This window comes from Aulonocara sp. 'chitande type north' Nkhata Bay, linkage group LG3, assembly GCF_057382095.1.
Source record: "Aulonocara sp. 'chitande type north' Nkhata Bay isolate Kocher_YH1m ecotype deep benthic linkage group LG3, A_spYH_male_GT1.1, whole genome shotgun sequence".
Lineage (NCBI taxonomy): Eukaryota > Metazoa > Chordata > Actinopteri > Cichliformes > Cichlidae > Aulonocara > Aulonocara sp. 'chitande type north' Nkhata Bay.
In genome coordinates, this window is record NC_141346.1 from 6,127,665 (window position 1) to 6,140,836 (window position 13,172).

Genomic DNA, 13,172 nt, shown 5'->3' on the forward strand with positions numbered 1-13,172 from the left:
ACATCTCCTGGTTTCATCTTCATGTTTCCCTCTCACCACATATCCAAACCGACATCATGACCAGCAGCTTTACAGCTGTGGCTCCAGCAAACATCAGCTGATACTAGAAAGTAATATTGAGTAAATTCTAGCAACAGTTTATCAAGCTTAAACGTGCTGTAGTTTATCCACTGGTTTCCTCCTTCTGGGGCAAAGTGGGCGATAAACAAACAAGAGAGAAAAGCCGATCAGCTGATCATTGATCAGTTTCATGATTGAAGTAGCAACAGGAGAGGGAGGGGGAGAGAATGAGAGAAGAAGAGGCAGCTGTGCAGCGTAAAGACACGGAATACCTCCAGCTTTGTGCCTTTTTTTCCATTCTAGCTGAAGTACGGGACAAATCATGTTCCTTTTTACCTCATTATGGAACTTTAAAGTTCGACCTCCTCGGCTGTAATTGGTCCAGCCCAGAATCCAGAAGTCCAACTTTTTGTGCAATGGTTAGCATCTTCTTCTGCCTTTTGGGTGCTACCGCAGGTGCCTTTGATGTCGACATTGCTGTGTTTGTTGTCTTCTGCTAGCCAAGATTTATGTATAGTTGAGAAGCATTTTGTACTGGACAGGAGACACGGCACAAGATTGATTGAGCATGCATCAAGACATTGATTGACAATGGTCTGCAGCCAATCAGGACGCAGAACACAATGCACTGTACAAAACAAAGAAAGAAAAGCATGCAAAATTGCACCCCAAAAAATCAGCGAAACAGTGAGGCTGCGAAAAGTTAACCCCGTTATAGCGAGGGACCACTGTATAAAGGTTTTGCACATGATGTCAGGCCTAAGCTGACCGAGGAGTCGGATCAATGCAGCTGTTTCTGTTCATATTGTCCCTTGTTTGACCTGCAGAGGAGACAAAAGACAGTCAGACACACGAACGATTGCCTGCCCCCCCACCCACACACACGTGCAAACAAACACAAACCAACAAACCTTTGACTTTGAGCAGCACAGTTTTCGCTCTCCAGATCTTCCCATACACTACACATTTGTATTCTCCACTGTCACTCTCTTTGGGGGTTTTCAGGGTCAGACTGAGGTCTCCAGTTCTCAGCAGGTCTTCATTCATTTTCGTTCGGTCTCTGTAATCCTGGTGCTGTTCTCCAGGCTGGTCAGAGCCGTTCTTATATACATGGATCGTCTTTTTTTGGGTTATAGTGTACCCACTCCACTTCAGCATCTCCAGGCAGGTTCTGTGATTTTTGAAGGGCAGCTGGACAGACTCCGCCCCCTCCTCCACCTCCACCTGACAGACTGAGAGGACAACAAACACAACATGAGCTGTACAAAGTGTGATTGGTGTTCAGAGCAGCATCATGTGACTCTTGTTCTGCACTAAATGAAGCGATGGAGTGGCGCCTCCTTCAGGCAGAGAAACAGCTCATGGAGAGAAATAATTCCATCCATCCATCCTCTTCTGCTTATCTGGGGCCAGGTCGCAGGGGCAGCAGTCTATGCAACAAAGCCCACACCTCCCTCTCCAGCCACCCCCTACAGCTTTTCCAGGGAAACAGCAAGGCGTTCCCAGGCCAGGTGAGAGATATGATCTCATTATCAAGTCCTGGGTCTACTCCAGGGCCTCCTTCCAGTGGAACATGCCTGGAACAACTCAAATGTCTTGATGCATGCTCAATCATCCAGGTAAGTAAATTCCAAATTCTGTTCATCTGGACATAGTGTTTTCAGTGGGAAAAACGTTTCATCATCGTCCAAGTGACTTCTTCAGTCTCAGCTGACTGCAGGTTTCCCCAATCTTATAAACAATACATTTGCATTCTAAGGAGCTTGGCCCATCTTCAAGAAACTTAAAGAAGTCCAGACACTTTTCTTTCCAAGCTCCTTAGACTACAATGACCTGGATGACTGAGAACAGTACAGTACATTTGCATAATGACTGAAACTAGCACCACTGAATGAACAAGGGGCTGAGAGGTCAGGTTGTTTATTTGCAAGTTGTCATGACCATTGATCAAAGCTCACTGATCAAAGACCACTGATCAATAGCCATGAGTACCATTCACAGAGAGTTGAGGAATGTCTGCAATCACAGCATTGTAAGATGGTCACAGATGTACCCTCCTCGATTCAGAGATGGTCTTTCCCTTTTCATGTAAATGGCCTCCTTGACTTCGCCCTATTAGCACCTCGTCCTTTACTCTCGCGCTGCTCCGTGTGGCAAATCGAGCGCACCTCTCTGCATTTCAAACACACGTCAAAACAATTAAGAGCACCCGAGGCAAGCTCGGAAAGCCAAGCAGAAGTTAATTGTAGAGATGAGAGGATAATGGCTGCTGAAGAAAGAATGCTGTTGGTTGAAAAGAGAAGTAAAACAACTTCAGTGGTTGGAAACAGTATGGGTTGGCGGAGTCAGACGTGGATCAAGCAGACATAGTGTGTAAACTTTGCTACGGTGTCGTAGCTGCACCACAGAGCAACACTACAAATTGACATACCTCAATGTCAGTTTGATGCAATTGTGCATTGTGTGGCTACACAGCTTGCCTTGATGTTTGGTTATTTGTATGCATAAATATTATGCAGTATTTTGAAGTTCACTAAACATAGATGTTTACATTTTTCATTTATTTTTTATATTGCAAACATTTGCACTGTTATCAGTATTTGCAAACTATTTTATATGATTTTTTGACAATCTTTAAAGCCATTATTCAACACATTGTTATTGTTAAATAAATATCGTCAAATAATCAAGATCTCAATTTCAGTGAAAAAAATCGTGATTATCATTTTTGCCATAATCGAGCAGCCCTACCTTGAGGCGACTGTTGTTGTGATTTGGCACTATATAAATAAAATTGTATTGAATTTGTGGGGATAGGTTAATTGGATAATCCAAATTGTCACTAGGTGTGAATGTGCGAATGAATGTGAGTGCGAATGGTTGTCTGTCCCTGTGTGTTGGCCCTGCGACAGACTGGCGACCTGTCCAGGGTGTACCCCGCCTCTCGCCCTATGACAGCTGGGATAGGCTCCAGCGCCCCCCGTGACCCTGAAAAGGATAAGCGGAAGCGAATGGATGGATGGATGGATGGATGTATTGAATTTTCATTTACAGCTGTAAAGTACCTCTACATGATGCTGTGGTGTCAAACTTACTGCAGCAAGTGTGGCTCTGTTTATTGTCAGTGAGTCAAATTGCCAATTTAAATAGTATTTTATCTGTATTAACTTAGAATCCATGGACACATCATTTTCACTCTTATTATCTTTCACTTCACAATAAAAGCCTCATATTTATGGCTGCTACACCCTGACATTTGACAACACCCAAATGACTGGATCATGGTAAATGGTAAACTGGTTCTCATATAGTGCTGACAATCACATGCATTCATACTCTGATAGACAAAACTAACAAAACTACTGATTTGATCCAAACTCAATCACACCAGAGGCTTTTATTTTGAAGTTAGGATAGTTAAAACTTCATTTTTAATCGTCTTCTTAGTCTGTTCATTTAAATGGACAGTTGCTCCACCTGACATTTTTGGCTTTTACATCAAAACATTAAAGATTTTATATCATTTGAATAAACTAAAAATAGATTAAAACTAAAAGCTTTTAGAAAATAAACTCCTACATGACCTCTGACCTTCAACCTGTATCTACAGCACTGACCTCTGACTTTCAGCTTCACTTGCTTCTTCAGGAGGATGTTTCCCTCCACGCTGTAGACGGTGCAGGTGTAGATGGAGTAGTCTTCCTCTGTGGGGTATTTCAGGGTCAGACTGAGGTCTCCAGTTCTCAGCAGGTCTTCATTCATCTTCGTTTGCTCTTTGTAATCCTGGTGCTGTTCTTCAGGCTGGTCAGAGCCGTTCTCATACAGGTGGACCTTCCTGTTGCCTCGTTCCTTCCACTCTACTTTAGCAACTTCAAGCAGGTTTTGTGTGGTTTTGCAGGGCAGCTCGACATATTCAACCTCAGAGTGCTCTGGCTTCACCTCAGCGTAATCTGTGGGACAACATAGGAGAAAACAAGGTTGGATGGAGACATTTGTGTTGACTGCTGCACGCTGCTGCTTCACTGGTAATGCATTGTACCTCATTCAGACCCATTGTTAGCAGCATAAACTCAGCCACTTACAACATTTTGAAACACCTTGCATCCTTACACCTCTTGTGGGAAACACCCCACACCACATCAAGAACTCCACCGACTTCACCGACAAGGTCCAGAAACTTACCCTGGATCCAGATGAAACCATGGTGTCCTTTGATGTAATCTCTCTCTTCACATGCACACCCAGCACGGAGGCCGTGGAGACTGTCAGAAAACGCCTACAAGAAGACAGAACCAACTTCACCCCTGATCAGATTTGCCTCACCACCACATATTTCAAACGCAACAAGGGTTTCTACAGGCGAAAACATGGCTGTGCCATGTAGCCAACCTTTACATGGAGGAAGTGGAAAGAAAGGCTCTTGGCTCTTTCAAGGGGAGAGTACCCAGCCACTGGTACAGATACGTAGAGACAACTGAGTCAAAATCAAAACACAAGAAGTGGAATCCTTCACAGTAGAGCAGGGCGATATGACCAAAAATATTTATCACGATATACATTTGAAAATTTGCCATAACGATATAACTGATGATATAATTGACACTAGACAAAATACAACTCCACAACTTTATTAGTGCAAAAAAAACCCATCAATGTATTTTCACTTAAACGAGCAGCAGTTTTTTATGTGAATTAAAGTTATATAAACAATTAACAGTGCAAATGCAAATTCCTTGCTGACAGTTTAACCAAAAGGCATTTCCAGTGGAAATTGGCCAACATATCCTCAGCATAACCATGTATAATATCCACAAAACTTAAAAAGATGTTATACAAACAATATGGTACGGTGGCCCTGAGAGGCCAAACGGACTGCAACTTCAGAAAACACTTGCAAAAAGAAAAACGCTGCAAAAAGAAAAACGCTGCAAAAAGAAAAATGCTGCAAAAGCACACAAAGCACAACGGAAATAGGAAAAAAGACAACGGAAATGTTTCTGGGGAGACAATAACCGGACGGACCAGTTGCATGAACCAAAACATGCTTGTCACTACCCGATCCGTACCGGAAACCCAATCAGTACCCCGCATGCGCAAATTTTACGTCACTTCCTCTCTTTGTCAACATTGCGACATTCAATATATTTGAATGACACGGTTAGCGCCCAGTTAGCTCCTAGCATTTCTCAGCAGCTCTGCCTCCTTTTCGACTACCGGGACATTTAAACAATGGATAATCCGTATCTGCAACAAATTTTTGCTTTTCTCCTCAACAGAGAGCGTTCCCCGATTGAACAACAGCGCCGTAAAATAAGAAGAATGGCGCCTAATTACAGAGTTAATAATACAGACTTTGTAATATGTCACGTGAAGATTCATCAGCCAGATGAAGTGTTTACTGGCAATTGACAGTGATCGTGGACATCATCATCACTTTTCCAACAATCCTCTCCGCACAGACAAGCATAAACACACTCGACTATCACTAAATCAAATTTAACACACGTTTGTAATGACGCTAATTCAGTTTACAATAGGGTTCATTCGCTCAGTCAGCAGGTGGCGGTATCCTCGTACACTGGGGAGTACACTGCCATTAAAGGAACAGAAGAAGAAGAAAACCCCTGCACATGCGCGGTACGGATCGGGTAGACCTGATTTGTACGCTCCGACTTTGCACATGCGCAGTAAGGATCGGGAGTCCCGATCTGTCACTATCTTTTTATTTTTTTGTTTTTGTCTACATTATATTAAATGTTTCATTATCGGAAACATTTTAAGAGATACTTGTTATTCTTAACATCTTAACAGATACTCTGACCTGTAACTATCGTAAAATGCTTCGACCGGAAGTAGACACCTTTCGCGCATGCGGGGCACCGATCGGGTTTCCGATACGGATCGGGTAGTGACAGTGCTAACAAGTGTGTCACAAAGTGCACTGGGACTGGGAGACACTTCAAAGAAGTGGAGCGGCCAAAGAGTAAACTTTCAAAAGTAAGTACTGAATATGCTTCATACGCCGTTCGATAGTCGACCTTAATCCTACAGAGATGTGATGATTTTATGGATAATTAAAGTCAGTCATATATCCACAAACACAACAAGCTGAAAGTCAGTGATGCTGCTCTGTTTGCAGTCCTGAATATCACGGCACCAGCAGGATTCACTGCACTGTTAATGTTAGCCATGTTATATTGCTGCCTCTGTTCGGTGGTGTCGAGCCAAATGGACTTTAACGTGTGTTTGAACGAGCTGACGGTTCACTCGTTAAGCTGAAAGAAAGATGCTTTAATCACAGCAGTCACACATGTGTCCACTGCACCATCTGGAACTCTTCTTGTTTACACTCGTAATAACACAAACACTATATCCTGCTGTTTGTAGCAGTGTGCACACCTGAGACTGTCACCTGTCTATCTGTCCTGCACTCTCTCTCTCTCTCTTTCTCTCTGATTGTGTAATAAAAGTATGAACATGTGTTTATAAGTTACACTTGTGTTTGACTATTATATTTGTATTACATTAGACTGCTGATTTATGGTGAATGAATGATATTGTTTTATGATGCATTATACTGAGTTATAAGAAATACTGTTTTCAGAGAGTCATGGCCTTATTTGTCTAATTAGAAAAGAACAGAACATACTGGACAGGAAGCCAAGGTCATAAGCTCACTGAGAGAGAAAGAATGTGGATGTTTAGGTTTTATGACTAGGTGGGGGCCTCCTGAAGCTATAAGAATGTGAGAAATGCTCAGACACATCGAGATCAGGCGGACACCCTCCCGCGCTCATCTCCCCTCTGGATGGTTTATGCTCAAAAGTGTTGTATGGAATAATAAGAATTGTATGGAATAAAGAGATTGTTGATTAAGCATTTGAACAACGAGTGTTGTCCTTCCTTCGGCCCAAAGATGAAAGAATTGAGGTGTTAACAAACGTAAACACTGAAGTTTAGTGGAAGCCCACACACACGGACCAGTACCTCCTCTTTGACTCTCATCACCCTCTGGAACACAAACTTGGAGTAATTAGGACCCTACACCACCGGGCAGAACATGTTCCCTCTAAGCCTGAAGGGAAACAGAAGAAACACGCACATGTAAAGGAAGCACTCAAAACATGTGGTTATCCTAGATGGGCTTTCATCAAGGTAGCAAAGATGCACAGAAAAGAAGACCAGACACCAACTAGGGAGGATAAGAAAGACAAATGAAACAACATTGCCATCCCCTAGTATATTTCAGACCAAGCAACACACTCAGACAGAAACTGGTTCATTCCAAAGACAAAACTCAAACACAGACTTAACAATGTGTACAGAAGAGTACAGAAGAATTTATTGATTCCATGTACAGCATCGGTTTATTTCCACTGATAACAAGACCGACCAGAATAACATCTCATTGTGCAACTCTATTAGATAATATATTTACAAATATAATAGAAGGAAAGATAAAAAGTGGGCTGTTAATCAATGATATAAGTGACCATTTACCAGTCTTTGCATCTTGGTTTAAAATGGAGCACTGTAACAAAAAATAATTTCCCCCAGGGATCAATAAAGTATTCTGATTCTGATTGCTGATTCTGATCTTATAAATGCCATTATAAAGTGAACAACGATGGACATAAGATTATTTACAAAAGAATAAGAACAGAGAAGACCTTAAATTGTCTTAGAAATGAACTTTTAAAGCAAGATTGGAATATTGTATATGAACAAACAGAAGTTAATAAAGCTTACGAAGGATTTTTAAGAACATTTAACACATTACTTGATAAAAACTGCCCAGTAATTGAAATCAATAGGAAACACAACTATGCAGGAAGACCATGGATGACAAAAGGACTACAAAATGCCAGCAAAAAAAAGAATACCCTATATCGAGAATTCATAAAAAAGAGAACAATAGAAACTGAAATGAAGTATAAAACTTACAAAAACAAATTACCTAATATAATGAGATCCTGTAAAAGAGAGTATTACATTAAAAGGTTAGAACACAATAAAGATAACACAAGAGATATATGGAATGTATTAAACAGAATAATCAAAAATGAAACAAGGAATAATGATTACCCTGGGTACTTTATAGAAGGGACAAGAAGTATTAATAACATGGAGGAGATAGTAAATGGCTTTAATGAATTCTTCGTAAACATAGGGCCAAAACTGGCAGAAGAAATAAAGGTTGATGGAATAGAAAGGGACACTGGTGAAAATATTGAAAGGAATAGTAGCTCAATGTTTTTAAGAGCAGTGGAAGAGAAAGAGATTTATGACATAGTTAGAGGACTTAAGAACAAAACCAGTACAGACTGGAATGATATTGATATGGTAACGGTAAAGACAGTTATTGATGGTATCGTAAAACCATTAAAATATATATTCAACTTGTCGTTTCAAAAAGGAGTTTTTCCACAAAAAATGAAAGTTGCTAAAGTTATTCCCATTTACAAAACCGGTGAAAGACATCATTTTACAAACTATAGACCAGTGTCAATACTCTCCCAGTTCTCTAAGATACTGGAAAAACTCTTCATAAAAAGATTTGATAGTTTTGTGGAAAAATATGAATTAATGACAGATAGTCAGTATGGGTTCAGAAGCAACAGATCAACAGCTTTGGCACTGATAGATTTAATGGAAAAGATAACGGAATGTATGGATAATAAGAGGTATGCGCTCGGAGTTTTCTTAGATCTAAAGAAGGCGTTTGATACTGTTAATCATGAAATTCTATTAAAAAAACTGGAAAAGTACGGGTTTAGGGGAGTGGTTTTGGAATGGTTAAAAAGCTATGTAGGGAATAGGCAACAATATGTACAAATAAATGAATATAAATCTAATTTGATGGATATAGCTTGTGGAGTACCTCAAGGTTCAGTACTGGGTCCAAAAATGTTTATTATGTACTTAAATGATATCTGCAGAGTATCGGAGATTTTAAAGTTTGTAATATTTGCAGATGACACAAACATACTGTGTTCAGGAGAGGAATTGCCACAGGTTTTGGAGATGGTCACACAGGAATTAACGATATTAAAGAAGTGGTTTGATATAAATAAATTATCATTGAATCTCGATAAAACCAAATTTATGTTGTTTGGAAACCAAAAGAAAAACATCGAAGTAGAAATATGTGTTGACAATGTATATTTAGAAAGAGTAAATGAAATAAAATTTCTTGGGGTGATCATTGACCACGAGCTCTGTTGGAAGCCACACATTACTTATGTTCGGGGGAAATTGGCACGGGGCATTGCCGTCCTGGGGAAAGCAAAGCATATGTTGGATCAGAAAGCACTGCACATTTTATACTGTGCTTTACTACTGCCATATATGAGCTACTGTGTAGAGGTCTGGGGAAACACATACAAAAGTAACACACAAACAATAACTATAATACAGAAAAGGGCCATTAGATTAATAAATAATGTAGGGTACAGGGACCATACAAATGCACTCTTTGTCAAAATGCAAGCTATTAAATTCCAAGACTTGGTGAAGCTTAAAACAGCGCAAATAATGTATAAAGTAAGAAATAAATTGCTTCCCAAAGAAATCTGTAAATTGTTCATAGAAAGAGAAGGTGGGTATAACTTAAGAGGGAAATGGAATTTAAAAATACAAAGTGCTAGAACAACTTTAAGAACTATGTCAATTGCAGGAGTTAAATTATGGAACAGTCTAACAGAAGAAATAAAAGACAGTCAAAACATAAAACAGTTTAAAGTAAAATATAAAAACCTAATTTTAAATAAGTATAAGAATGAAGAAAACGGGGTTAACCCAGGACGGTAATGTAGCTGGTAATGGTGTTGTGGTTCTTTTTTGTTTTTTTGTTTTTTTGTTTTGTTGTTTTTCCATAACTTGTGTATCTGCAAATATACACATTCTGTATTTTTCATATGAAAGAAACTATACTGTGGTGGGGCTTGCTAATTTCTTGTTTTTGATTTATGTATGTTATGTTTTGTTTTACTTCATATGTTTCATATGTTGTTTGTTTAATTTAAGACAAAAAAAAATTAAATGAATGAGAGGTAAAACTTGAGGGGGTAGGGACAAATAAGTAAATACTTCAGCCTACTCCTTTTCAAACAAATACTGGAATGATATTTTGTAATGATTGTGAAGGCACATGTTTGAAATGTTTGAAATAAAAATGAACTGAACTGAACTGAACTGAATGTGTAAGCTGTACAGTTTAGCGAGGAATGCCCAGACCTCTACATTGGAGAGACCAAACAGCCACTTCACAAACGTATGACACAACTGTGCGACCATCTTTGAACAGAGTTGGTGGTTTATGGGCCTTTGATGTGTGACTCATCACATAAACCAAGATGTGAGAAAGGGTGTAGCCCATTATCAGCCATTATTGGGTAAACCAATTGTTAGACCTTGCCCCACCAAGATGACTTATTGAGGTAAAAATGACCCAGGATGTGAGTGGGCGTTAAGGCGTCTGGGGAGGGATCTCAAAACTGGATTATAGATGGCAGAGAGTTGGTGTCGTAAACCCCCGCCTCTGTTCAAAGATGGTCGCTCACAGTGGACATAGATGGCTTCTTTCACTCCTCTTTCAAACCGTCTGTCCTCTCTGTCCAAAATGTGAACATTGGCATCCTCGAAAGAGTGTCCCCAGACACCCCAAGCCTGTACCTACCCCATCATCAACCTCCATGTCAGTTATGAAGTGCATCACAACTCCATTTAAGTCTCCGTTTGTTACCTGCAGAGGTCTGAAACTTCACACAGCTTTGGATGATAACATGGAGAAAGGATGTGGAGATGTTCACACTTCTGCTAGAAATCATCTTCTAGTTATTGTGACTCAGATATGACTGATTATAGATGAGGACCAAAGAAGGTTGTTACTGAGATTTGAGCTGACTTAGCTTAGCCTGTGTTTTAGCCACATGCTAAACAAACACATGTTCAGAAACTAGAAGATGTTACCTTTCAGATGAAGTCTCACACATGAACTTTGCTCCTACAGTTCATCTGCTGAAGCTTTTACATTTGGCTGGAAATCAAATAAAAACCAAAACAGCCACAAACATCAGACATGCTAACACTGTAACATTATTGGATGGAGCCACTGAGACTGAACCACCATCATGAGTCTGACCTCTGACCTGTATCTACAGCACTGACCTCTGAAGATGAGCACCACGTCTTTCTTCATCAGGATGTTTCCCTCCTTGCTGTAAACAGTGCAGGTGTAGGTGTTTGTGTCTTCATCTGTGGGGTGTTTCAGGGTCAGACTGAGGTCTCCAGGTTTCAGTAGGCTTCTCTTCATCTCTGTTCGGCCTCTGTAATCCTCATGCTGTTTTTTAGACTGGTCAGAGCCGTTCTGATACACGTGGACCTTCCTGTCATACATAGAACCATCCTTCCACTCCACTATAGCGTCTTTGGGCAGGCAGTGTGTGGTCTTGCAGGGCAGCTGGACAGACTCCACCCCTGGATCCACCTCCACCTGGTAAGCTGAGAGGACAACAAAGCACAACATTATAACCAGTCCCTCCTTGTCTTCTAGTCTCAGTCAGATTGTGTCTCAGTTTGTTCCTGATGTGTTGCTGACTCTTCTTCTTTGGTAACTAGTCTGCAGCGTCCTGTAAAGTGCTCCAGACATGTTGGATGAAGAGCAGAAGAACAGACAGACTGAGCCTCCACAGTCGGCCATGTCTCACACACATCAGCACAGAAACCATGAAGATCTCGTGTGTCTGAACATCTGAAGCTCTCCACCACATGACTGAGCACAACTCAAGGAGGAACATTTACTGAAGCTGCTGCAACATTTACTGTCAGCACATGTTTCCATGTCAGCTGCTGTTTACCACCACAGAAGAAGAACAGCTTGTCCACATGCAGCCTCTGTGTCAGATCAATGCAGTGAAGCACACACACTGTTTAGTAAAGTCATGTTGTGGAGCTGTTTCACTGATCAATGACTGAGTCTGAAGGAGGTTTTCTGACTTCTGGAACAAACCTGGAAGTTTCTCTTCAGCTCTCTGTATCAGCTGTTTGTAACTCTCAACTCTTTCAGCTTCTGGAACAGGTTTGTGTGAGCCGCAGTCAAGGAGCCACCAGAGGACACCTGCTAACCATCGGCATTATGGGTAGTGTAGTAGGAGACACTCACCTGACATGAAATACTGACGGAAATGAAATAAAAGACCTCCAGAAACCACAAGAAGAACCAGGAGAACCACAAGAACAATGTTCCAGATTAGAAATGGTTCTGTGGAAAAGCATAAAAAGCACCATAACCTCTGAGCTCTGACCTTAATCCACAACACTGACCTCTGACCTGTGTCATCATCTCTGACCTTTGACCTGCAGCACGACTTTCTGTCTCAGGATGTCTTTGTCCCTGTAGATGGTGCAGATGTATCCTCCACTGTCTCTCTCTGTGGGGTATTTCAGGGTCAGACTGAGGTCTCCAGTTCTCAGCAGGTCTTTGTTCATCTTTCCGCGGCCACAGTAAAGGTTGTCCAGCTGTTTCAGGTGATCACTGTTGTTTGAATGCAGTGACATTATGCAGGAAAACTCTGTCATTCAATAAGGCCCCTTTGTTTTAGTTATTTTTCTCTTTGACCCAAGAATTGATGTGTGAGAATCACAGGCTGGTACAAGGTTGAAATACCACAGAGATCACTCCCTCAGCTACATTAGTTTCTTAATCTTTTAGGAGACGCCTGTTGAAGGCCAAATGGTTTGTTACAGATTTCACTAATGAAAGAACTCTTTGTTTTGTGCCTTGAAAATATGTCGCTGAGATAATCACAATTGTAGCTGAACTGATAAACTACACAAAGGATGCTTCTTCACCCATGGGCAGGGAAACACTCCCTTATCTTGGTCTGTACTGGTTTAAACTGATAATCTGCTGTCTCATGAATTTTACCCTCTATATAAACTGTTGTACTTGTGAATAAAGTTGAGTCAATTTGGGAAGACAATCTAAAGCAGTCTCTGTTTTCTTGTTCTCCCAAGCTGCTCCCGAGCTCGTACTAACACGCTGAATGGCATGCTTGAATATTACTTGAGAATATATTTGACTGTGTTACAGACTAAGGGACAATCTCTGC

General features: G+C 40.8%; 1 protein-coding gene across 1 annotated transcript; it reads right to left on the reverse strand.

Moving 5' to 3' along the window:
- Nucleotides 1-1,341: 1,341 nt before the first annotated feature.
- On the reverse strand, nucleotides 1,342-12,580 carry LOC147333663 (uncharacterized). The gene is made up of 5 exons (XM_086285820.1): nucleotides 12,411-12,580; nucleotides 12,224-12,322; nucleotides 11,230-11,562; nucleotides 3,678-4,010; nucleotides 1,342-1,400 (listed from the first exon to the last, which is right to left on the reverse strand). The coding sequence occupies exons 1-5, from the start codon at nucleotides 12,547-12,549 to the stop codon at nucleotides 1,342-1,344; spliced, it is 963 nt and encodes a 320-aa protein (XP_086141946.1). The 5' UTR covers nucleotides 12,550-12,580.
- Between the last annotated feature and the right edge of the window lie 592 nt (nucleotides 12,581-13,172).

Coding starts and splice junctions, on each gene's coding strand:
- LOC147333663 (XM_086285820.1), bottom strand. CDS start 12,549: ATGAACAAAGACCTGCTGAGAACTGGAGACCTCAGTCTGACCCTGAAA. Junction 11,563..12,223: donor CCGTCAGTATTTCATGTCAG/GTGAGTGTCTCC, acceptor TTGTCCTCTCAG/CTTACCAGGTGGAGGTGGAT. Junction 4,011..11,229: donor CGTGGTGCTCATCTTCAGAG/GTCAGTGCTGTA, acceptor GTTGTCCCACAG/ATTACGCTGAGGTGAAGCCA.